We start from the raw sequence: 25,018 nt of genomic DNA on the forward strand, positions 1-25,018 counted from the left end.
TTCATAGATTATCAGATCTAGTAATTGATAGCGGAAGGCAAGTGTTAGATAGCATGCATCTGCCTGTCATAGCTTTAAGCCTCGTGATTTTGAACACAGCCTAGTAGTGTACGCACGTGCTGAAGACTCACACACGATGAACTTGCACTTCATCAGAACTGAGCCAATGCCGACCATTTACTCCATCTGGAAAACTAAGATGTCCAGCAAATATGACATTGAACAATTTCATACAACATTATACCACAGTAAAAAATGCACAAAAAAGCTCACAAAACCCGGAAGAGCTGCTAGAAAAATCTAAACAGTAGAAAATAAGCACTTTCTATATAAATCTCACTCTCTTTTTGTATTTGCTATACCCACACTGGTCTCTCTTTTATTACATTTCTGTACAATACTGGTATTGGCTCTATTCTCAGTTAAAGCTCTCACCTCCATACAATTTGCAATTGCATCCAAACTTTCTGCCATCAAGATTCAAGATGATTAACTTGCATTTCATTTCCATGATTGTGGCAGCACTTAATCAACAAAGTCCCTACCTATATGTATTTATATAGATATACATGTATATATATATACACACATACATACACACGCATGACAAATACTGTTGCAGTTATCCTCTCTTCCAGTGTTTGGAGTGACAGTCATCCTAGAATGTGAAGGCATACACCACTCCCACAACCACAATATTTCCAATTGTTGCTATTATTGCAATCCATAACAATATGGCATCGTTTGAAGAACGGGATGTTTCTTCTGGTGGATTCTGCGTGGAAGAAGCTGCGTGGACGTTGGCTGACGAGTTAAACAAGGAGTACTCTGTACTAAAGTCCTCATTGGGCGAGTCCATAAAGGCTCCTCCCATAACAGGAAGCTGTGAAGAAAGATATGGCAAAATTAGATTGAAGGCCAATATCAGTATTTGCCTCGTCTCAAAGTCATTACAAAAAGTAACCACTAGCAAATCTGCAAAATTGCTGAGATTTCACATACATGGTGCTAACCTGTCAGGAATACCACAGACACACACTTTACACTATTTCTTCCATTTCTGTTAGAATCAATATTATTGCAGGAAACCTATGTATATTACATGGAATATACATAAGACCTGACATACAGGCTCCAAGTCAACCTAAGTAATTATATGCATTTAGAAAGAAGAGATACGGCTATCCACAAAGGCCTCACACCCCAAAATGTAAGTTTACAGCAGCATGATTGTTTTGTGACTACCAGCAATGGAATCATACTACACAAAGGCATCGAGCAAGCACAGCAAGGATGTGATGCAAGGAATTTGTTCTGCCTTTATGTATGGCTCAGAAGTGAACCCTTGATTTATCTAGAGATCATGCAAAAACATACGAAGTGCAAAAGTTGTTACTGTAAAACAGGTGGAGTGTACTCAGTGCTCAAACTTCACTTGCAAAACACACCATTGCAACGACACAGGATTTATAAATCTATACAGTGGAAAAAATTCATATTGGATTTTGAAAGGCTCCATAGCAATGCAGTGGCAAATTCCAATACTTCTCCCACCCCAGACTTCTCCTACTGGGAAGAATAAAGTTTCTTTAGTGCTCTTAGTGGACTCCTCAGTGGTAGGAGGAAAAGTTCTCAGTAAGATAGCAGTTATTCAATACAGGAATATGGCAAAGTTAAAGAAAAAAAGGAATTATTTAACACTGTCCTTATACAGGTTTTAGTTGTCTTCCCAACTTCATCCTAGATCACAACACATATTCTCCATGATTCAACAACTATTTTACTCTCTACATAGAGGTGCAAAACACATCCCTCTGCAAATGTATGGATTCCTCATTCAGGCAAGAGAAGGGTACCTAATGCACTACTAAGACTGTCTAGTACTAAAATAAAGTTCACAGAAAAGGTTTTTGCTTCCATCCTTCTCCCTTGTATGTCTGGGAATGCAGGTCTGGAAGAGTCTCCCCTGACTCACTGAGTGCAGGCTCCCCAGTCTCATGCAAGTAGAGGACATTGTTTCAGAAAAAGCTGCAGAACATCTACTTCACATATCTATAAATGTGCTGCTCGGCAACCTCAGAAACTGCAACTGTTATGTACTGCAGGAAGAGCACGAGCAGTGTGGGTGTCGTAAAGCCCCAAGTCTCTGCAGTACCCAGTAACTAAGACTCCCGGACTCATGTAGTAGGTAGGTAGACCAAACCCATGGCATTACTAGCAAAACCAACCCAAATCCAGAGCCATATGTCCAAATCTCTTTGCCAGCCTGACCAGACAGGAAAAATTCCATCATGGCATTGATAACTGGTTTGATCTTGAGCAACGAGTAAAACGTAGACATCAGTGCATCCTACCTACACTCTCCTTTCAAATCTCGTAAAACTCCAGTGCTTCAAGGAAAGCTGGAAAAAGTCTGGGAATGTTCTCCTTAAGAAACACTCTTGCTGCAACACCAACCAACCTTTCCTTCCCCACAGTGGCTTACATGCTGCTGCTGTCACCTTCCAACCTTTAGACCCAATTACAATCTCCTGTTTTACACCCACTTGTAAATGCTTTTGGGTTTTCTCCATTATTATTCTTTGCCTTTCTCAATAGGGCTTTCTTCTACAGATTAAACCCTGTAGCTCAGTAACAACAAAATAAAAAACCTTCCTGCTGCTATACTAGTAGTAGTACTATTACAACTAGCAGCAGCACGGTACTGTTGAAGTCGCTATGGCCTATGAGTAACAGAGCCTTCACTCAGCCACAGCACAGAATGCTGCTATACCATTGGCACTAAATTACCATGGCCAATACTCACCGAACTGGTAAATCAGTCTCTTTCAACACCTTGTCCTTCACCTTCCACATCACATTTTGATTCTCCCAGTAACCTCTCCCTTTGGTACCAAACTACACCCCTCCTGTCTGTGTGCAGCTGTGCCATGAAGGCTGCTAAACAGGACAGTATTTGAGAGTAAGCAAGCTGCCAGTTTCAACACAGAGTGTGTTTTAAAGAGAACAAAATATTCCATTTCACAACAAGCCCAGATGGATGTTTTGAATCCAGTTCCACTGGCCTTTTTTGTTTTGGGATTTGCTAAGGAAAACATTTCTCAGTTTAATCAGGATTTCTTTTTATGTAGAGATTCCCATAAAAGTCAATTCCGACTTCAAACACAAAAAGTGTATTTATGCAGTGATGCTGCCTTTAAAAGCTATGGAGACACTAGTTAGAGATCTTCACAGCAAATGACTGGCATACATTTACCATACTGGCAGCAAAATGCTCAATCTGAGGTGCCTGTCTCCTTAGCAAACCATTTTAAGGGTACCAGCATTTAGGATGGTCAATTCTGCAAAATCTTTCAACTGGAACAACCATCCAAAATATAGAGGTACACATATATGTGCACATGCCCAAGACAGTGGGGAGGTCATGAGCACTGTTCTGGAGTGCGATACCTGGGGTTTGGGCCACACATTCCGTGCCCTCAATGAGTTGTCTGAAGTGACAAGCTTCCACCCTTTTAGTCTACCTGGTGTGGTCACAGAGGCAGGGAGCATTCATGTAGTGGCACAGCTACACACCACACTGCAAATGATGTCAGATCTGAATCTCCTCGTACCGTCTAAGGCTCAAACAAGCTGTTTGCACCATCTGAGGCGAAGACATGGGGAAACAGCTCATCTGAATCTCCGAAAGGCTTGCAGTGACCTGATATAAAGCACTGACATTCAGCACCTGGCACAGGCTCTTTCTGTAAAATTGACTTACAGTTTTTTTGTTTGCAGGTCAGTAGCACTTCACTGCAGATCTGGAAATACACCTTCCTGCCTATTTCCCATCTGCAGAAATCGTCTCTTACTAAATACCTATTTCGCCCTTCTCACTGCTAAAATGGCCTCACATAAGAGCACAGGAATGGCCATATGGTGTCAGACAGAAAGTCTATCTCCCTTGTGTGTTAGCTCCAACAGTGGCCATAAATAGATGCTTAGGAAAGAGTAAGAGCACAACAGGACAAGCATGTCTGATACAACTCACAGCCTCCAACTGTTTTCAGCTTAGGAAGATCATAAGCAAGATGCTATTGGTATGGATTTAATAACTCGCAAAGAATTTTACTACCATGAACTTGTCCAGCCTCCACCTGAGCTCATCTAAAGCTGAGCATCCTTCTCTGTCTGGCCTCTTACTGCCACTTAACAGTAAGGGTTGCCCAGTGATTCGACTCACGTAAATCATCCTTGGGAGATATGCCTGCCTCTCCACTGGAGAGAGGGAAGCACAGATGATTAATATCAACTGGCAATCTACCTTTTTGGTAGATTAACTTCAGTGAGATGAATCTCATCTTCAGTCTTGATGTCTTTTCTCTCCCAGAAGGTGCAGTATCTTCCCTCTGCAGTCTTATTTGAGATATTACATTAAAGGCTGTGTGACATCCAGACCCGACACTAATGGGAGTTGCGAAGTGCCTGTGATAAACAGTAGGCTAAGGATAGAAAGCCTGCAATGTTTTCTGTGCTTGCTCTATTTGTGCCTCTACAAAGCAAATATATGCCAATTTACATCAGCCAAAAACTTCACCCATGTCACTGCCACTACAGTGACCTGCAGTCTGTTTTAGCCTCAGAGGGTTTTTATAGTTCAGGCAAAGCTGTGCAGAGCCTGTGCCACCCTCCCCAGGAGTGCTGGGTGAGGAGGCCAGAGCAAAGGGTTAACTGGGAAATGCAACAGTGAGGGACATGGCAGGAGCAGATGGTGAGGGGGAATGCTGTAGCACTGTTAGGAAATAAAACTCTTTTCCTAGTGACTATGTCGATATTGTTAAGTAGCGCTAACAGTACGTTGCTTGCTAAATGGCTTCTGAGACTGGTGAAGAAAGAATTCAGATCATTAAATAGCAACAGGCAGAAAACAAAACAGCAAAATGTCAAGTGGTAATGAGAACACCCACTGCGCTGAATACCTCCTACTGACATCCAAGAGGATGCTTTAGGGTCACGAGGAGGAGAACAAGGCTCTTGAACAGTTAAGTGATACACTCTCCACCTAGCAGAAAAATCCTTTTTTATAACCAAAATGATTCACGTGAAGGTAAACCAACATGTCAGGTACCAGTCACTGATACCCTAAAAATGATAGCTTTCTTAAGTAGCATCACATAAAATCCATCACTTAGCAATAACATTGCTCCATTTCTTTGAGAATCAGGTGTCCGTCATTTTTTCATAGTCAGCTAGAGAAGTATAACAGTTCTGCTACTTTATTGGGAACCCAGGCTTGGCACAGAGATTTGAAAGCATAGCTGAATCTTCTAGTAGCCATTTTCCAGAAATGAGGAAACCTCAGCAGTAGCTTTAACAGATGTGCTGTATCTTGGCCCTGGCCTCACTGCATACCTCTCTGGGAATGGGATGCTGAAAGGTGAAATGTCACCCCAGCTCAGATGTTGTTTTGTAAAATCCCTGTTGCTACTTCAGAATATTTGTCAGGGTTTCTTTTAGGTTAAATTTTAGATAGCATATTTTTACATGATGGCATATTCCGAATACATAACGTGAAATTATTTTTTCCTTTTGCCCTGGCAGCATGTGATTGCTGCAGCGCATATTTGTGTCTGAAAACCTTCTAGCTGCAATCACAAATCAATCTAACGGAGTTGCCAAAGATGGCAGCAATACACAGGTTCGCAAAAGCACCATAACCACATTTTAATTCTTAAGCTCCTTTTAAAGAAATGTTTTGCCCTAAAGAGGTACCGCACATGACCAATATCCTTCCCACACTAAGTTTTGCGTCTCACAGAAACATGCATATATATATATATATATATATTCTCCTCATCTAAAGCATGTACTACTATATAAATGAAGACATCCTTGCTCCTATTTATTTACTGGTAATATGGTAATACCTGGAGAAGCAAGTTCTTCCGTCCACCGTTTGCCAGAATATCACCCTACTACTTACAATGCGAGGACAGGGTACACAGTGACAACCAGGACAGTTATTCTATGTTCATTGCAAGTGGATTAGTTAAATGCATTAACCCTCCCTCCCCCCCCCGAATCAAAAGGCATCTAAGGCGATCTAATTTAATTAAATAGGTCTAATTCTGAAGAGGGAGGATCCATGCAAATGCTTTATGCAGGTAACTTTAAATTCTCATTTTAATTAAATTCAGATCCCTGCTTCATCCCAAAATCATAATCTCAGGTTGACAAGCTTAGGAAAAACAGCCAGTTATTTTCAAAATATAGTTGTCAAAATGCTCACCCTACCAGTGGCAATGGAAAATTTTCACTCTAATTTGGAAGCATCAGGATTTCACCTGTTATTTTTAATCTTCTTAAAACCTCTCTATCCTACCCTCCATCAATCTCTGCTTTTCTTCCAATTCACGATATTCCTAAGACTGGTGTATTACTTTCTCTGCTGCTTTCCTGATTTATGCTAGGCTAGATGTAATGTCTTTGACCTTTTAGATGAGATCACTGTTAAAAGTTGTTCCTTATCAGCAGCATCTCAGAAGCCCGAGGTGCAAGTTTCAGCCTTGCTGCTGAACCACACACAGAGTTGCCTTGACCAACATGTGTCTCGATATTCGGAAGGAACATCCAAAGAAGACCAGAGCTGCAGCAGACACTTCAATTCTGAGTTTGCTCTTGGCTGTAGAAACCAGTTTGCCTTAACTAAGGTATTCCCATGGGGAACCAAGCTCAGCTAGATCTTTGTCCCTAAGCACAGCTACCCAAGCACCTTATATGAGACCATGCCTTGTGCAAACTGGAGCACCTCTCTCTGGAAAGTTATTCTGCTAAATGAGCTGCAAGAAACAGTGTAAATAACTGGCATGAAGGTAAGTGGGTTTACCCTCATTACTTCGCTCTCATATTTCTGCACAGGTAGCATTCAAGATAACTTAGTGATAAACATGCTGTGATTCCATTCCCACAATTTACATCTGCCTATTGCTTCCCTGAAATAGCTTTTATTATTTCAAAGAACCCTACTGCTTTTAAATTATTATTCTCAACCAACTGCTGTTGGATTTCATCTTCCAAGTGTGGAAGACTGAGAACAAACAAACGCCTTTTTATTGCTGACAAGTGATAAGTCTCAAATGGAAACAGAGGAGGAGTTTCTCATCCTATCGCTGGTCCCAAGAATTCCTCCTCTCTTTCCAGCCAATGCCAGAAATGCTGCATCAAGGAAAAGAGCAAGCTTTGTCAGTGTTGAACACAAATGCAAACAACCTGTCTGAAGAAGCTGCAAATCTAAGTCACATATAATTTACATTGTGAATCTGTATACACTAAATTGGACGTGGTGGTGAATATCAGAAAAGCATCCAGGGCAATCAAGCAGACGTGCTTTAAATTATCTGTATGTGCCAGGAGCAACCATTCAAGCGGCAGCGACCTTCCATATAACTAATACAACTGAGGCTAGCATCCTATTGTGGAGACCATGCTGGGGAAGTAGATGATGCCTGGCTCCCATTTACATACAGTTATAACTTTCATGCTTCCAGGAACACGTGCTCATAAAAGAAAAAATACAAACGGGGGAACCAGAAAGGCGAATATTTATCAACATGGAAAAACTCAGTAGGAGGCTATAAAACTAACCATCAGTGTTATCATGAGTAAAAGCTATTCAAATCTGTTTACAATTTCCAAAACTGGCAAAACACAGGACTTTTTCACACCATGTCTAGTCACACTGGGGAACTCAAAGAGAACAGGAATTCCTTTAGAGATAAGAGCAACCTGCAGAGCTGTATCCGTTTAATATTAAACATGATTCTGGAAGGGCTTCAAACAACAAGATTCTGAGTTTAAACTCTTTAATCATATGTGAGACGAAAGAGGTTCTGATTATCCCACCTATTGGAGGGCTTCTTGCACAACCTTCTGATATTTTTGGCATTGGTAACTTCAAAGCCGAACTGCTGGAGTTAACTGGACTTATACAGTCTCCTGCTCTGATCTAGGCTGGCAATTCTTTTCTGGTGTCAAGTTCCTCTATTGAAAAAAAGAAAAAGAAAAAAAAAAAAAAGAACAATCTGGGGGAAAAGAAAGGAACACTGCCTAGGGCATGATGTTTTAACGTCTCAAGGGACAACTTTGCTCTAAAGCCACAAGGAAATAACCGCTGACTGGAAGCAAGCACACAGCTACACGGTACCAGTGGAAGTTTCAGTTTTTCTTATGCAGAGAGAAGTGGCTCTCCATGTGCCAGAGGACAGAGAGGAAAAGAAGAGTAACACAAGCTGGTTGTAATGACATTTCACATCTGCAAGAGGAAAGGGCATTCCCGCCATAAATAGGAAAGTCCAATGATGAAGTGTAAGTGGAAAACCACAGAGCAGAGCTCAAGAGTGGGTGTACAGGAAAAACTGAATGAAGCCTAATCCCATTTCTCAAAGGGAAAAACGGCTGCACAAGCCCTTCCTCCACCATCGTCTTTGCAGCCATGTTCATCTCTGACAAAATGTCGATGCCTCATTATCAATTTACTGTTGTGGCCAAGGTATCTGGGTAGCAGAGAAAGGGGCTGATGTTCATATTCTTTTGATTTTCCTTCTGCTCCTTCTCCCTTAGCCTAACAAGATGCTTAGGAATTGGCAGTCATTCACAGTAATGGAAGCAATAAAACAATTTCAAAACTAGAAATAATTCCAGATGAAAAATTGTTTAAATCACTAGACTTCAAGCATGGGCAAAAGCAGTGATTTTGTAAATGACTGTATCCTTCAGTATGCAGTAATCAGGATGCTTCTCACAGAGACTAAAACAATTTTAAGGAGCAGGTGTTAGGGGCTAGACCTAGAGGGATGAGACATTTTGGACATCATCTTATTCCTCTAGAGAAAAAAATAATTACACACAAATTCCTCTATGTTGCATATGCTGACCACTGTTCAAACCAAAACTCAGTAGCAATAAAAAAAATCTTGCATGCTAACTCCAATCCCTGCTACACAGCCCATGAAAAATTAATTGGCTGAGGTTTAACTAAACCACACTAACAGGCATAATATAGCTTAGCTCTGTTTCATCAAAGAAATTACTCACTATTCCATGCAGACTCAAAAGCTTTCAAACTATACATCTGATGTATTTTACATAGTGATGGTTGTACGACAAAGGTTGGGATACATTTGCCTACTGAGGGAAGTAATCGCCACCATTGCAGCTCTGCTGTACCTCATGATGTGATATAAATGACACTTTTTCAGCACCTTTGAGACAGCCACCTGGAATCTGTCCTCAGATATGATAACAGAAAAGTTAGGTCAGTCCCCCCATCATAATGCAAAACCACTGGAAAAAAAAATTATTCCACAATGACTTCCAGAGATTAATTCTCCCATTGAAAATACTTGCAGGCATCCAATAGAAAGCCTCAGAAGGGAAATGAAAACAATTTAACAGTCTTAACCATAATGATTGTTTTCCTTGAGTTTATATATGTTATCAGACTCCTTGAAAAAACAGAGGAGAGAGAAAACTGGTAACGATGCATGCAATTTTATTTCAGCTATATGTCATTTTCATCCAACATTTTTTTCCTATTTATTTTTTTTTTCCCTTTCATCCTCATGTTGCATTACATTCTCACAAACAAAAGAAGGAGGGGTGCTGAGGTACTCTAACAGAATATCTGAGGTACATCTCTCATGTCTTAAGGCTATTTTTCTAAACGTTTTTGCTTGCTTAATTGGCACCTAGCTCAAGACACACAACAAGCCTGAGAGTCAACAAAACCAGTATATTCCAGTTGAGATGGACAAAAAAAGGAGAAAAAGCTGACACAGTGTTAGCCCTGTTTGTGTCTGGAGACCTTAAGGGTAGCAGCCGGCATGAAGGTCAAGTAAACCATACAGAGCAGCTTCTAGGAAGAAAGGAGGACTGCCAAATGTTATCCTGACTGTGTACACTTCACTTGATAGAACACCAACATCTGGCAGGTTGCCATACTTCTTGATCCCATCAGGCATATCAGGCTCAACATATGGCTCAAACAACCTATAGACTGCATATCCTCCTCAACTTATTCTGTAATGCTTCATTAGTGGTTTATACCTGAAGAAGAAAACACATGAATTTGCTTAAAAATTCATCCTATTCTCTTGCATTTTTGTCTCGTGAGTGAGCTGATCACACAATACTCAAGAGAATAAAAATTAGAAGGTGAAAAAATGTTGGCAATTTCTAGTATTTGAAGAGCAGTATTCATTGTGCTAAGAAAAGTTTCTTCCAACGTAACTATTTGTTGAATATCATGAAGAGACTAAAAGCTCAATCACGTGTAAATCTTGAGTGCTTAAGAACCCAGTGCCACCAGGCAACTATTTCAACCGTCTGCTAGGATTTACTGTTCCCACAGCAGAGCCCGAGGAAGAGAAGTAACATGTGTTTCTCATTCACTTTTGTGCAACGTCAGCAGGCATAACGTGAACACATTTCACAAAGAGCTTAAAATAAGCCTGGATCACTTTGCTTTGAAGTAAAAGAGGAACACCCATATGGGACATTTCACTGGCTGTTTTAGGGGGGGCAGAAACCTTCATCAAAGTGTGAGAAGAGCCATCATCAGAGTCAAATATTCCATATGTTCTCAGAAACCCAGATTCCCACAACCTAGGTTTTGCTCATGTACTAAGACCATCAAGGGATGATTAAGTGTGGCTGAACTAGACAGCAGCTGATGACATCTTTATAACGCCAAACAAAAACAGAACAGCCAAGCCATCTGTGTTTGTGTGCTTATGTTTAAGACTGTTCAAACAGTTCAGAGCATATTACAGTAAAATATAATAAATTATACATTGATTCTTTCTCTCTAGATAAGCATGTCTATATATATGTAGGCAAAATAGCACTCCTTAGTGGCTGACACATGCACAGGATGGGCACAAATCAATGTATAATTTATTACACTTCAATTTGCAATTCAATATTTGTGCTTTGAATGCTTGCAGTTGGTGGGGCTGCACAGGATAATTAAAGACATGAATATGTAACAGCGTTCCTCGGGAATGAATTTTTTCCTACCCAAAAGTGATTTCTGTAAAAGCTTGTTCAGTTATTCTTGTCTTATGGAAGGCTGAGCAGGGAACAAAGAAAATAAAGTCAAAATGTATTGTATTTGCATTTTCCCCCCATTTTATTCAGTGGAATCTGAACTATGGAATCACTACTGGCTTGGAGAGCTGGAACAGTTCAGAAAGAAGGAGCAGTTCAGTGGCCTCCCACGCCTTATAGAAGAGGCAAGTTTGCACTCCCCCAGTGTCTTAGGATCTTAGGGTCCTTGGAGCAATGTTTTGAAAGTACAAGTGTCTTAAGACACTTGTAATAAACAGGAGAGAAATGTTATTGTCCCTGAGCTTGACAGCTGTCCCTAAGCCTGACACACAATTCAGGTGCAGAAAAAATAACCACCACCAGAGCACTGCACCAGTTGAAAAGTCTTTCATGTAAAGGGTATCGAAAAGTAATCAGAAAATGGGCTGGCTCCAAGGTCAAGCAGGGTTTCTTCAGAGCCTTCCAGCCAAAGCAAATACAGACTCTTCTTCAAATGTGAAGTTCAGAGCCCTCTGAACTTCAGATGGTCAAAGCAACAAAACAGCTAAGGGAGACCTTGGTGCTTTAAGAGACAAGGTTCAGACTGAAGCAAGACAGGTACACGCACATACCCTTGGATTGATACTCACTTGTACATGCACATACGTGACTACAGTCACAAATTTGTGGCGGTATCTTACACCTACAGATGGGATTTTAAAATAATCAATCTGGCCAAAAGCAGTCTAAGATTGAGAAGAAACTTCAACTAGTGGAATGCAAAAAGTAAGCTAAAATACTAGGTAAGTGAACTGCACCAAAAGCCAAAATACTGTTTTGTTAAGCCCTTTGTACAAGGCCTACAAAAACAGTTGCAAAAAATGCCTGGCAGAAGCGTAATACTCTGGGCTACAGGAAACCTTAGCATGTGCACGGCAGTGCAGTTCCCAACACAACTGAGGAGCTGGCTGGGTTCTTCAGTCCAAAACTTACATACTTAGGTAAATAATGAACTCGCTGATCTAGATTATAATACTTTTACCCACACTGAGGTTTTATTTATGACCCCAGTGAAGCCAATTTAAGTAACATACCATACTCTCATTTTTTCATGGCATCAATGAGTGTACAGTAAAAAGATTAAACAATGAAGGATATAAAAGTTGGAGAGGTCCCAGAGATTCTCACTGAGGTGCCACTGGTTCTGATATAGGTAAAGTATTCTGATACTGACACAGCTCAGTAACAACAGAGCTTTGGGATATCCCTGCACCATTTAGTCCAGCCTTTGAACTCAGATGGACTGCCTAATAAGGGAGACCTCTTAAAGAAGGCAAAGGAAATTTGATCTGAGCTAACCTTAAAACATTCTGGAGGTTGTTGCTTCCTGGGGAGAAAGAGAGCTCTCCTTTACCCCAGCAGCCTGACAGCTACCCATCTACCCACAGAGGGACTTACCCCAGCCAGCTGAAGTCTTCAGAACTGCAGCTGAAGCTTTTTTCAAGCCGAGTATCACTTGTCAAAAATCCAACACAGGAATATTAATAAGCAGCACAGGAGTCTTTCAGTAATAACAGTGCAAATACCTAGTACTTGTAAAAATGCAAGCATTCCTCTCATTTTTAATCACCTATATTTTGAAATGCCGGATTGAAGATCTTAATTTCAAAAATATCCCCGAGTGACTTATGCGTCCCACACCACCATTCTGCATCTTGCATGAACAAATCCGTAACACAACGAGGTACTGAGAGCTCAGGAAGAAAAGTCACCACCAAAAATGGTTACAACACATGCCCCAAGAAAGAATTAAAGCCATCAGCAAAAACCCACAGGCAGACGTTCTCTGCATCTGGTTTGCACCCTCAGAAGCAGTCTCCTTAAAAACATTCTCAAACTCACTATCCAGTCAGAAGGAGGCAAATTTAGGAATTTAAACTGAACATCAAGATCTCCCTTGGGAAGACACCTATTGCTTTCTCTTGGCAATACAGAGGAATGTAAGTACTTAATCTCGAGGGAGTGCACACATTGCTCATTTGCAACTTTACACGAGAAACTTTTACCTTGTCAAGTGCTGATAGAAACCTATTTCCTACTATCATTATTACATTTAAGGCTTTAGAGTTGCAGAAAAAAAGTAGCAGACACACATACATCTAAAATCATCTACACAGACCCATCTTAAAGGTAACTAAACCAATAAACTTGTATTACAAGAAATGCCAGAGGAGAAGGGAAAGATTTTTCAAAAGAAATTATCATTTTTTTAAAGCAATTCTGCATTTTGTCATTTTGAAAGTGCCCTGCAAATCACGAGTCCTTTTGTAATTACAATTTGTATTACAATTATATACAATTTGTATATGATTGTACACTAAAAGCATAGTCAAAGGGATAAAAGCAAACAGATGACCATAATAAACAGATGACCATGTTCACCCAAGTTAAAATGACATTAAGTTAGAAAATTTAAAGCATTCCAAAGAAAACAATGTTTTCTACATATTTGTTGGTAGGCCTGAACTCAAGACAACCTTTTATGCAAAGTTTCTCCAATGCCTAAGTAAGATCTTTGCACTCCATAAAAGCACGGATGCTTCTCTGATTGCTTTCCTCCTAGCACATTCAATACTTGATCCAGTTCTCCCTTGAAAATGAATTGGAAACCATGCCATAATATCATAATATACTCCCTGACTGAAGAGACTGTACAAAATCGATCTCTGCATTACAGCCTTAAAGACAACATAATTCCTTTCCGCTGTGGTTTACCATTACTTGAAGTCCCTCTAGGTTAAGGAAAGACATTATTTATTTATTGGCAAGTACCTAGAATTAATTACAGAATAAAAACACATTTAATCCATCCTGTTGTTCTAACAGCATCATGGAAATATAGCTGATAAAATGCAGTACATTGATGCAAGAGGACTGCCCAGCTTAGAGATTCACCACCAGCTACACAAAAATAAGCTCCAACTTAGTTCAGGAACAAGTGAAAGTATTTTTTAAATATTTTATAATTTCCCACAAGAGAAGTGGGAAATTATAAAATACTTAAAAAATCTTCCAGGCTTGGCTTGTGTGGGAAACTTGCAAATCTCTCTTGAATCTTTTATTTCCAGATTGCTGGTATGAGTTCAAGTTAAGTCAGCAAAACAAAACAAAAAAAAAACAAATTTAAGAGATGAATATGACATGGTTTCAGGCCAATTCCAAACCACATCCCATTACAGTACAATCTAGAGGGCTTGTAGAAGCCCATGGAAAACCTCTACTGGCTTCAAAGCAGAAACACTAGAGACCATAGACAGCCACCCAAATGGAAAAGAATAGTTTGAGACATACTGGGCGCCATGGGCAAGCAGGCTGGTGCTCATCAAGAAACTCTTTATTTGCACCCTTGCTATTGCCTGAGCCCGTACCTTCAGAAACGTATGTTTCTCTGTGCTTCTTTCATGTCTTCTTTTTTTTTTTTTTTTTTTTTTTTTTGATCTTACCTGTTCATAAAAGTTCAGGGGTTTTTTGGCAGAATGGTTGAGCTCCACTGCAGTTTCACTTAGCTTTAGTTTACACAAAGCCTGCCACAGTGAGGTCCCAGTCTTGCCTAGGCACTTTGACTACAGTGTAATTAGTTTACAACTATAACTAGCAATTAGAATTATCAGTGGCTCTTTATACCAACAGCCAATACAGTGTAACTGCTGTCAGATATCCTTTATCCATGCATGGCATATCCATGTCTGGTATATGCACAAGAAAATCAAAGCAGTGGATTCACTGAACCCAGCTCTCCTCTTTGCATTAGTTTTATACTGACATTTACTGCAACAATATAATATCAGTTTGGGGGAATTATGAGCAAAAAATCACACCTGTCATTTTTTCACCTCATTTATGTTAGGAAACACAGCAGTGTAGAGTCTGCCCACTCAGAACAACCTGAAACCAGAAATAATTCCCTTTGGGAAAATCTTGAAGACATTCAAGAAACTAGAGTTTCATTATCCCAAAGTGAATCTCTGAACAAACCTGTTTGAACCAGCAGCGATACAAAATACAGTTACATGAAACACACATACAATGACAAGCAGCAAGTCAAACTCCTCAGAAGGACCACAAGAAATGAGACTGCGATCCCTAAGAAGGACTGGGTTCCAGTAAATAAAAGAGCAAATGCAGCATGGTTAAACTTTAATTATATTTGGCTCCCTCAAAACAGATGCTCGCAGACAGATTTCTGTTTCACCCACTAATGACTGTCATACACAATCATGTCACTGATTTCAGAGAGCTGCAGGGTGTATACACTTGCAGGCAAAACTGACAAGACACAACTAAAGAATATTCACAAAATCCAACACCCTGCTTAGTCCAACAGGGATATTCAGATACTGTGATAGAGAGAAGAGAACCAGACTGTGCCATGCTGTTTCAGGAAGAGGAATAATTGTCAGACTGCTGGTGCCTGTTACAGCTTCTGCATGTAAAAGCAATGGCCCTCCTGACTGCGGCATGGGAAGCCACAGTGTGCTCCTCCTCTCCACTGTCTGGTCTGGGTTTCTGGATCATCACATACTGCTGGAAGGATAACAGGAGGTAGTGGTACAAGAAGACAGGCACAGATGGGCAGGGGGACAGGAGGAAGAGGTACATCACAGATATGTGCAGGGGAAGGCAATCTGTTGGGAAGTCATATATGCCTTGTATACTTCACATTGGCCCAGAGTAAACCCCCTCCCAGGAAATTTAAGAGTCTTTCTCATAACTTCAGATACGAGCCCTGTAAGATTTTACAATTACAATGGGCCTTGGTCAGCTTCAACTTTCTGCTTCAAGATCTAGAAAGAATGAGATGGGAAATGAATATTCATTCCTTAGTCTGAGGCCATGTTTATCAAGCTTGGGTCTTCCCAGATCAGATGAGAACCCATCAAAATGGACCTTGAGTCTGGAGTTATGCAACACTGCTGTCATGAACCTTGTTTCATTCAATTTTATCAAGAGCAGCTTCTTTTTCTTACAGTTTAAGCAGGGAAGGAAGAGGAAAGAGAAAAAAACCACCTGCTCCTCACCCTCGCTTCTGGGGGTGGACAGAGCCTCAGTGTGAAAAAAGGGACTAACACACCAACCCCCACATACACATAAGGGTCACCACCGATGTTAAACATGTTCTTCAAATTCCAAGTAGGGATCCCAGGCTGTGTATTCCAGCTCTTCCCACAGCAGCATTTTCCTTCCCACAAGGCACTAAATTACCCCCAGCACTGACAGAACAAAACCAGTGCCACCATCTCCAAGGTGAAAGCAGAACCTGGATTTTGCACGCCAACACAGAGATAGAAGAGTCTTTCACTAGCTTGCCCAAGCCACAGCAGAAGAGTTAGCTTCCACTTCTCTCCTTCCATTAGGACCCATTTCACCTCTACAGTCCCACTGTGCAGGCAGCACTTGTGTTTCCACAAAGGGAAAGTGCTCACTCTTTGAGAAGCTGCAGAAAAGCTGAGGTTCTGCTTCGAAAATACTGCCAGTACCCCTGACCATAGATACCCACACTCCCTGTAAATCTGACCAATACACATGCTTTCTGTTTCAAGCTCCTTACAGTTGTACCATGAGAAAAAAAAAGAAGGAACATTAACAATTCATCCAAGTCTTGCTGACCTGATGGAGAAAAAGAAAAATAAAAAAGGGGAAAAAAGTTTCTAGAAAGCATTAGAATGCATGACTCATTACTGAGGAAATATCATTGGGTCACATCTGCCTTCAGAATCAACTGGCACCTTTCAAGGAAAAGTACAGTACATCTTGTGTCAAGAAAATCCTTATCTATTACTTGGAACCAAGCCCTGGCTGCCAATTGATCTTGGCCTATGGAGGCTCCAAATGCGATGGGCTTTCAGCAAGAATCTGCTCACATGCAGAGAACAGCAGCAAAAACAGCCAGCCAGGATTTGTATCACAAGAAGATCTGTGTTACAAATCTGATTATTTGCACAATGAAGCAGGAAAAAAGGGAAAAGTGGAACTAATTTTCGTTACGGACCTTAATCCTTCCTTCTGATTCATATGTTAAGTTCCTTCTTGTGTTATCTTGTCTGCTTTAATTGTAAGCTCTTTGGGGTTTTCTGCACTTGTTCAGTGTCCACCACAAGACCAGCTGATGAATCTCTGAAGGATTACTAGTGTTCAGCTCACCTCTAACTCCAAAGCTGCCTTGATCCATAATGGAATAGTGATATTCTGATGTTAATTTTTAATTGTTCTCATCTATAGCTTGTTTCAGCAGTCCTAATGAACCAGCGACTTCACAACACTGAACAAACTCAAAATTTAGCAAGCTGTTCTCCTGCTTCTGTTAGAAAAATAACTCCTATGGATTTTTTTCTTCAGATCAGCCAAAGGCTGATGTTGAACACTTTTCACCAAGAGGCTAAAATACAAGGGCGTGCTCATTCTTCTCTTCAGAAAACACCATGTATGGGCTACAGCAGGGGAAAGGTCTTCATTACAAAAGGTAATTGCCTCATAGCAATTCTTTGCACCATTGTCTTCTCTTGGGGTTAAGCTAGAGGAAAAAGAAAACGGCCGTTCCCCAAAAGGCTTGTGCCAGAACAAACAGCCTTACTGTGAGTAAGCTTACATCAAGCAGTGAAGACTGACAGACATAGCTAATATCACCCAAGTTATTCAGGTTGGGTGTGCTGAAAAAAAATGAAACTGAGGAACCAGAGCAAAGACTGTGTGCAGTTTTAGGTGCCTCAATATAAGAAGGACATCAAACCATTACAGTGTGTCCAGAGGAGCGCGACCAAGATGGTCTTGAGGGCAAGACTTACGAGGAGCAGCTAAGCTCACTTGGTTTGTTCACTTGGAGAGGAGAAGGCTGAGGCGTGACCTCATCACAGCCTACAACTTCCTCAAGAGGGGCAGCAGAGGGGGAGGCACCGATCTCTCTCTGGTGACCAGCGATAGGACATGAGGAAACGGAATGAAGCTGCGTCAGAGCAAGTTCAGATTGGACATTGGGAAAAGGTTCTTCACTGAGAGGGTGGTTGGTCACTGGAACAGGTTCTCCAGGGAAGCAGTCACAGCACCAAGCCTGTCAGAGTCCAAGGATCATCTGGACGATGCTCTTAGTCATATGGTTTAGTTTTAGGTAGTCCTGCAAGGAGCAGGGAGTTGGACTCAATGATCCTTACGGGTCCCTTCCAACTTGAGATATTCTATGATTTTATTATCTGCACTTCAGTCACATTTCATCTTGTATCCTTTCTCCCATCTCACTCTCATCTCTGCTTCTCTGCTCCCATTACACTTCTATTTTCCCTCACTTTTTTCATCCAGCTCTACTTCCCCTCTCATTGCTCCAATTCTTCTACTTAATACCTGTTCTCCTGCCTTTGATCCATCTCAATTACTTAGACTATGAGTGATTTTGGTCAAAGGCTGCCTGGCATTCTGGGGCTGAAAAGCACACAGCTGATCCCCGTTGATCTCTAGTTATGACAGTAGAAAAAGCAAGAAAATGCAGCATCGGCATCTGCCAACTGTACTTGGGCATCTAGAGACGGAACAAGATGAACCAAGTATGACAGCCTTGAAATATTATCTCATCCATATTATTTTCATTTTAGGCTTTCATTAAAGCCTGTAATTTAGATGATGACATGTTTCTTTTCTTTGCAGAAATGCAAACGAGATATTTTGCGTATGAAAAGTTTGACATCAGTGGAGTGAATTATAGGGATATTGATGTACTCTACTTTCTCAAAAGGTTACTGTGATCTTTTGTTGATTAAGAGACATGATGTTACTAAGATAAATGCTTCAGTTGCTATTAACAACATCTCTCAGTGAAAAATCAAACATTTTTACACAAAGTGCTGCATAAGATAAGGAAAGGATACTCGTCATGTCAAAGCAGGAGGTCTATGACCTTAATGATGCTGCATTGTATCATAGTATAAATGTAAATGCTTGACTTATGCAACACCAATGCCCTAGTCTTCACAGCTCAGAAATGAATAAGCATGAAAGGCACATTTAAGAAAGTTTCTTCCAGGTGATACCCTTTACATCTGCTGGCCATCTTGTTCTGCCAAGTGAAAAAGGTATGAAGGAAAAGAAACTACCAGCAAGACTAAATGTAATTTTAATAAAAAATGAACTGCTATTTTGTATCATGATTTCAGACGAATTCAATCTGCCTCTTTTTGCCATAAAGATACTGAAAAGTGAAACAAAATTCATCTAAACCAGACCAATGCTAACTGGACCCAAACCACTCCAAGAATATCTGACATATAACATAGAGGTGCTGAGTTCAGTTCAGGGCAATAGCCACCTCTTTTTAGACACCCTCATTCATATCCCATACATGAGCTTTTTCTACCCTCTCCAAAGACATGGAACCAGCAGAGGCATGCAATTCCTGTCCTCAGGACTGAAGCATTTGTTGAAAATATACTAGACAACCTCAGCTTTCACCTAGCTAACTACAATCTCCCACTGGTTAACTTGAACTTGCTGCCCAGAGGACTTGATTTAAAACACGGAGTGGAGTAAGGAGGTGCAGAAAAGCTATAAATTATTATCATTTGATCAGAGAAGGCCTGGAAAGGGGAAAAAAAAAATCTTTACTCCATCTTGACATACATATATGAAGACAACTGTAATTTCAGTGACATGGTGAAAAATCTGAACAAAGACTAAAAACCTGAAATGGAGTCTTTGTAATGAACTGATGCATAAAAGCTGGATCTAAATGCACACTTTTGAAATTCAGATCTGAAAGCAGATGCATAGACAATAGCACGAGACTGTTTTTATCTCAGTTACAAAAAATGCCACACTGATAGAAGAGGAGGGGGATACTGGCAGATAGCTGAGAACAGAGGTGAACAGACTACCTTTTCCCACGTGCAGGGCTGACTTGGGTGCTCAGGAGAACTGCGTGACAATTGAATGAAGAAGCATTTGAACACAGACTGCTTCAGTAAAAGAAAGTTTGCACAAAGAAGGAAATCCACAAAGCAATTACTCTTTACTGTCAGCTTCACTGACTTGAGAGCTCCTTTGCATTGCTGCTGAGGCCAGAGCATTGAATGAAACTGAAGGACGAACAGGATTTACCAGCACTGTTAGCAGCTTTCAGAGTTGTTCTCTGGTTCTCTCATATAGTTATTTAAACTAATAAATCTCCATTTTTTTATTCGTTGTTCTTTATTTGTTTGGCTTTACCCCTAATTTGAAGGCCATTGAAGAGGGCTGGCCAAAATAAGATGCACCCAGGATGGTATCAGGCTCCTGTGTAACCCAACTCATTGTTTAGAAGAAAAGGGTGCAGCTACCTGATACACAGCAGCTACACGATAAACAGCCAGTGACCATGGAACATATTTTGGGAGGATCGCAGGCAGGTCAACAGCTTTCAAACATATCTGGGTACACGTATGGGAATACAGGTACACTAGTTTTCTCCACAGATGTGTAGAAAAAGAAAATTCCTTGAAAACTGTGTTCAGTGGGTTGAATATTCCAATACTTGTGATTTGAAAATGTTTCATTTTATTACTCTGACTCTAGAGACTCTTTAATTCTAGTTGAATAAAAGGATCCCACAGGAACTATGAAGATAAATAAAGAGGTCTTGATCAAAACCCAAGAATAAAGGGATGGGAGAAGGGCAAAGATGGCAATGAGACAGAACTACAACTAGAAGATTACAGGCACCAGCAGTCATTGCCCAGTATTTTGCCCACTTTAAAAAAGGATGGTTTTCAGAAGGTATTCTGGGAAAAACCAATAAGGCGGCTTTGCTGTATGTGAGAAACTACGTGCAAGGTTGAGGGGATATATGGGGAAAAGGCAGCTCTGAAATCTAAAAAGTGGATAATGGAAGAGGTTACTGTAGGCCAGCTGGAATTAAGAGATGAGATTTTGTAAGGAAACACAAAATGATGGATGAGATGGTCGGCACAAGGCTTTATTTGTGATATAAATGGTCCTCATGTGAAAGCAGGAAACTAACTGAGACATACAAGGGAAAGGCCAGAGACTAAGAACAAAAACAACAGCTTGTTTCTTTGGTTAATCATTTCAGGTTTCCAGATCTTCACAGCACTCACAGTTTGCTCTGCATCCAGCCAAAGAGCAGAGTACTCATCAGTCACTTGTTATTTCCTCAGCTTGTATTTTTACCTCCACAGGTCTGTAGAAGTCTAATTTTTTTTTTTTTTTTTTTACTGCTGTTGCTGAGCAGTTTGTGGGCACCACACTCATGTTTGCATCTGATTGTGATTCCTGTGTATTTTTTTCCAACTCTACTGTGTGTCTCAGGCACATGACAATTTTAAGCCGTTATTGTTTTCCCTTGGACATATGTACGTCACGCAGGCAAGGCGTGTGTTAATTCCCACCGATGCTTTATAGCTGCCCTCAGCATTAAGCGCTCAATATGCACACACAGCGATGTGGACTTGAGAAGTCCCTTGAACAACATGTGGGAGTGACTGTATCACAAACACCCTTTCTCCTGGGCTCCCCTTTCGCTCTTCAGATAAAGGCCCTTCTTTCGCTCTGGCGGACGAGGACAGTTGTGCTGGTGGGCAGCAGAAGAGCAGTGCCACCATCCACCCCCTCCTCCTTCCCCACGTGCTCCTCAGCGCTCAGGGGCCACTGCTCTGCCCAGGACACATGAACAGGGAGCCGTCTGCTCCTGCCCACTGGCGATACGACCAGGGCTAACCCTGTCCTTAAGTGGCAATAAGGTCAGGCAGCATCCTGGTGCTGCGGGGCTTTCCCACGCAGGGAGGAAAGCATGCGCAGGCTCCCACTGGTAGGCACCAGGTTTACATGATGTGAATGCAGATATGCCCTTACCACTATTTTGCCTCCTGCCTTTTAACAGCAATTGTTCCTATCAACCTGTCTCTTTGCGAATTTATCACATTTTCCAAAGAACAGATTTGGAGGCTATCTAGTTGCTTCTGTGAAATAGATTTAAAAAAAAAAAACATAAAATCCAATTCTGGAGGAGTCAGGGTTTTGTTGATGGTTCCCACAACATAAATCCAGTGCTGGGTTTGGGCAGCACAGCCCACAGTTAAATCTGGACCTACAAAAGTAAATGTAGCCCAGATTGTCTATGAAATAAATGCTCCTACAGCAAACATGGTAGCACATTTGAAAGATGAATGGGAGTTATGCTGCTTGAAGTACTAGTTCCAGCAATCCCCAGACTCACAAAAGCAAGTCTGCTTTATGATTACTTAGAAAAACAGGAGGAAAAATGTAAGTGGGGAAAAAAAAAAAAGCCCAAACACGCAGACTGCTATGTTCTGGAAGCTACAATCCCTGCCTCCAGGGAAACGTAGAGCTCTGCTATGGATAAACCAGCAGGAACAACATCAGGAGGTACCACATCCATGTGCAGGATCCTATACAGGACATAAGTTACTGAGTAAGTACATCCCTTAGTGGTTCTAAGAGACAAGCACCCAACTTACTTGGTACTAGCTGATGAGGCGGGCAGGAAAGGAGCAGTACCACCACACAGAGCCATGGCAAGGGAGGGTCAAACGGTGGCAGAGATACTCGAGCACTGCCACGTGCTGCTGTTGCTCAGGAATTAGGTGCAAGGCTGCATCGGCACATTAAAGCAAGGCAGCAGCAGCAGAGACGAAGCCTCCCAAAGAGTTTATAAGTTCACACAACCACACTGTTTCCCACCTAGTTCAGAAACAGACAGATAGGCGAGATCCTAAGGGACCAGTAAGTCTCACTTAGGAACACTGACTGCAGGTCAGCCTGATTACAAAACCGCTTTGTAGCAGCCACCGTACTGGAGTACATCTCCAAGAGCCAGCTGCCAAGGGGCAATTACCAGTGATCAGACTGTGTAATCAGTCTGCTATGCTCAAGGAATGATTGCTCTCATCTCCAAGCCAAAAACACAGCTCCTGCCATGAGATGCCTGTTCTGTGTTGTCCCTCCTGCAGTTTTGAGGAGGAAAGCAGAGAGAGAAGGAAGACCAGAGCACAACATCCATGTCCCCAAATACTCTGCATGGGTTATGAGGGGCTCGCCCTCCTTCTGTTTATCTGGGATCGTCCCACTTCAACCCCCAAAACAGACCACAAATTTTAATCCTGTCAAGTTTCCCAATTTACTGTTTTGTTTACAAATGGTCTACTGTCAGCCGTTGTTTGACTTTAATAAAGATTTAGTGACTAAATACAACCACTTTCATGCCCACATTTCTGGGCATGCAATGCTGGAAGAGATGAGCTCGAGCATTTGTTTCTTGTCTATCAAAGAGAAAATGTTTATATTTTCATTTTTTTCCCCCCTCAGTGTTTTCAAACAAAGCAGGAAAGCTTTTTTTTTTAATTGTTATTTCTTTAAACATTCACTCAACTATGAATTCACTCAGCCTTTTTTACAGTAAATCTCACTTGCCTACGTACAAGATAGTTACTTATTGCTGCAGAGTGGGTAATAAAATCTGGGAATAAAATGGCAGCAGCGGACAAGAATCAGTATGTTGCTGCACTTGGAGAGCGACATCCCATCTTGGTACAACTTCACTCAGAGCAGAAACATGTGCTTTCATTGGGTAAAGATGTGGCCTTTACCTTAACTCTTATATTAAATTAACAGAGAGAGAAACCCTCAGGTCAAACACTAGGTTGCAAACTGCACCGAAAGTGCTGACAGAGCTATTTTTGACTTGTGCCTTTGTATTTTCCAAGTGATCCATTTTAAAAATAAGTTGCTAACCATGCAACTGCATGAATACAGTGTTTGTTTATTCTCATGACAGTGACTGAGAAGCTGTAAATAGGTGTGACAGCTGCAGCATCTCTGTTGTCACCGCTCTGCTCCTCCTGTCAGACAGGCGGTGAACAGGATGGCTCCTAGAACTGACAGGAGCATAGTATGATCCTCAGGCAAAGAGTTACACGTGAGCTGTATTGCTCTTAAAACGATGCTGGGGTTTCTGTCAAAATCAGCACTCAGAGAGATGCTGTTTATTTTTGGGGAAGAGCACACCTCGTTCTGCCAGCTGGTAAAGCTTTACTGAAATGGCACAGAGTCTGACAGTCCCAGTTTTCCAACTTCAGTAAGATCACCTGCTAGATTCATTTTGAAGGAAATGACACCATAGTTAAAAAAAAAAAAAAAAAAAAAATCTCAGAGCTTGCTAGTCATGAATCCAGTACCAAAAGGCAAGGCTGTAAGCGTAAAGCTGTACCTTCATCAGTATCCAGAAGAACTCAAGGGATGCTCTGAGCATTACCTGCTGGGCCACCTGACTGCACACACGTGACATAAGAAGGATCCGCTGCTTTGCCTCTGCCACCCACGGCCAGTTTAAGCTTCTCCACTGAGGAAGTGCCAAACTGGGAATCTGTTCTCCCTAAGACCCTTATCTTCTCCATGGCATCACAGGGAAGTCCTGCCTACCTCTCTGTATCCTTTATTTGCAGGTGAAACTTTACATTCTTCATAAAAAGTTTTGAAGTTTATGAGAATGAAGATCATGTTAGAAGTTGAATGGAGTAAGCAGCAAGTCGCTGCTGTATGTAGCAGCTGGAGAACAACCCTGAAATACAGCAGTAGCCTGGAGCCACCTGCAGGCAACAGACACAGCCATGCTGCCTTTGGTTGCCACCCCAAGCATGCATTCCCATGCTGGCCCAGGCCAGACGTGCAGCAGCTTGCACTTACAGTCCTTCTCCTCCCTGGTCATGCCATGGTCCTGCAGGACAGAGTGCAGGCATCACAGATGATCATGGTGTTTGGGTGCAAGGTCTCAGTCATGTCTCACCAAAATTGACAGTATATTGTCCACTGCTTATATTGTAGGGTTCCAGAGATATCAGAATAAGTATGGAGATGCACCTATACCCTAAATGTTACATATTTCTGTAAAAAAAGGATA

At 41.3% G+C, this 25,018-nt stretch overlaps 1 protein-coding gene across 1 annotated transcript; it reads right to left on the minus strand.

Annotated features, from left to right (window-relative positions):
• Window positions 1-658: 658 nt before the first annotated feature.
• LOC309593781 (uncharacterized protein C14orf132) lies at window positions 659-24,515 on the minus strand (the record flags this gene model as incomplete). Its single annotated transcript, XM_082318856.1, has 2 exons — window positions 659-975; window positions 24,374-24,515. The coding sequence occupies 2 exons, from the start codon at window positions 24,513-24,515 to the stop codon at window positions 659-661; spliced, it is 459 nt and encodes a 152-aa protein (XP_082174982.1).
• Between the last annotated feature and the right edge of the window lie 503 nt (window positions 24,516-25,018).

Source organism: Platalea leucorodia, assembly GCF_965183815.1.
Source record: "Platalea leucorodia genome assembly, chromosome: 7".
Lineage (NCBI taxonomy): Eukaryota > Metazoa > Chordata > Aves > Pelecaniformes > Threskiornithidae > Platalea > Platalea leucorodia.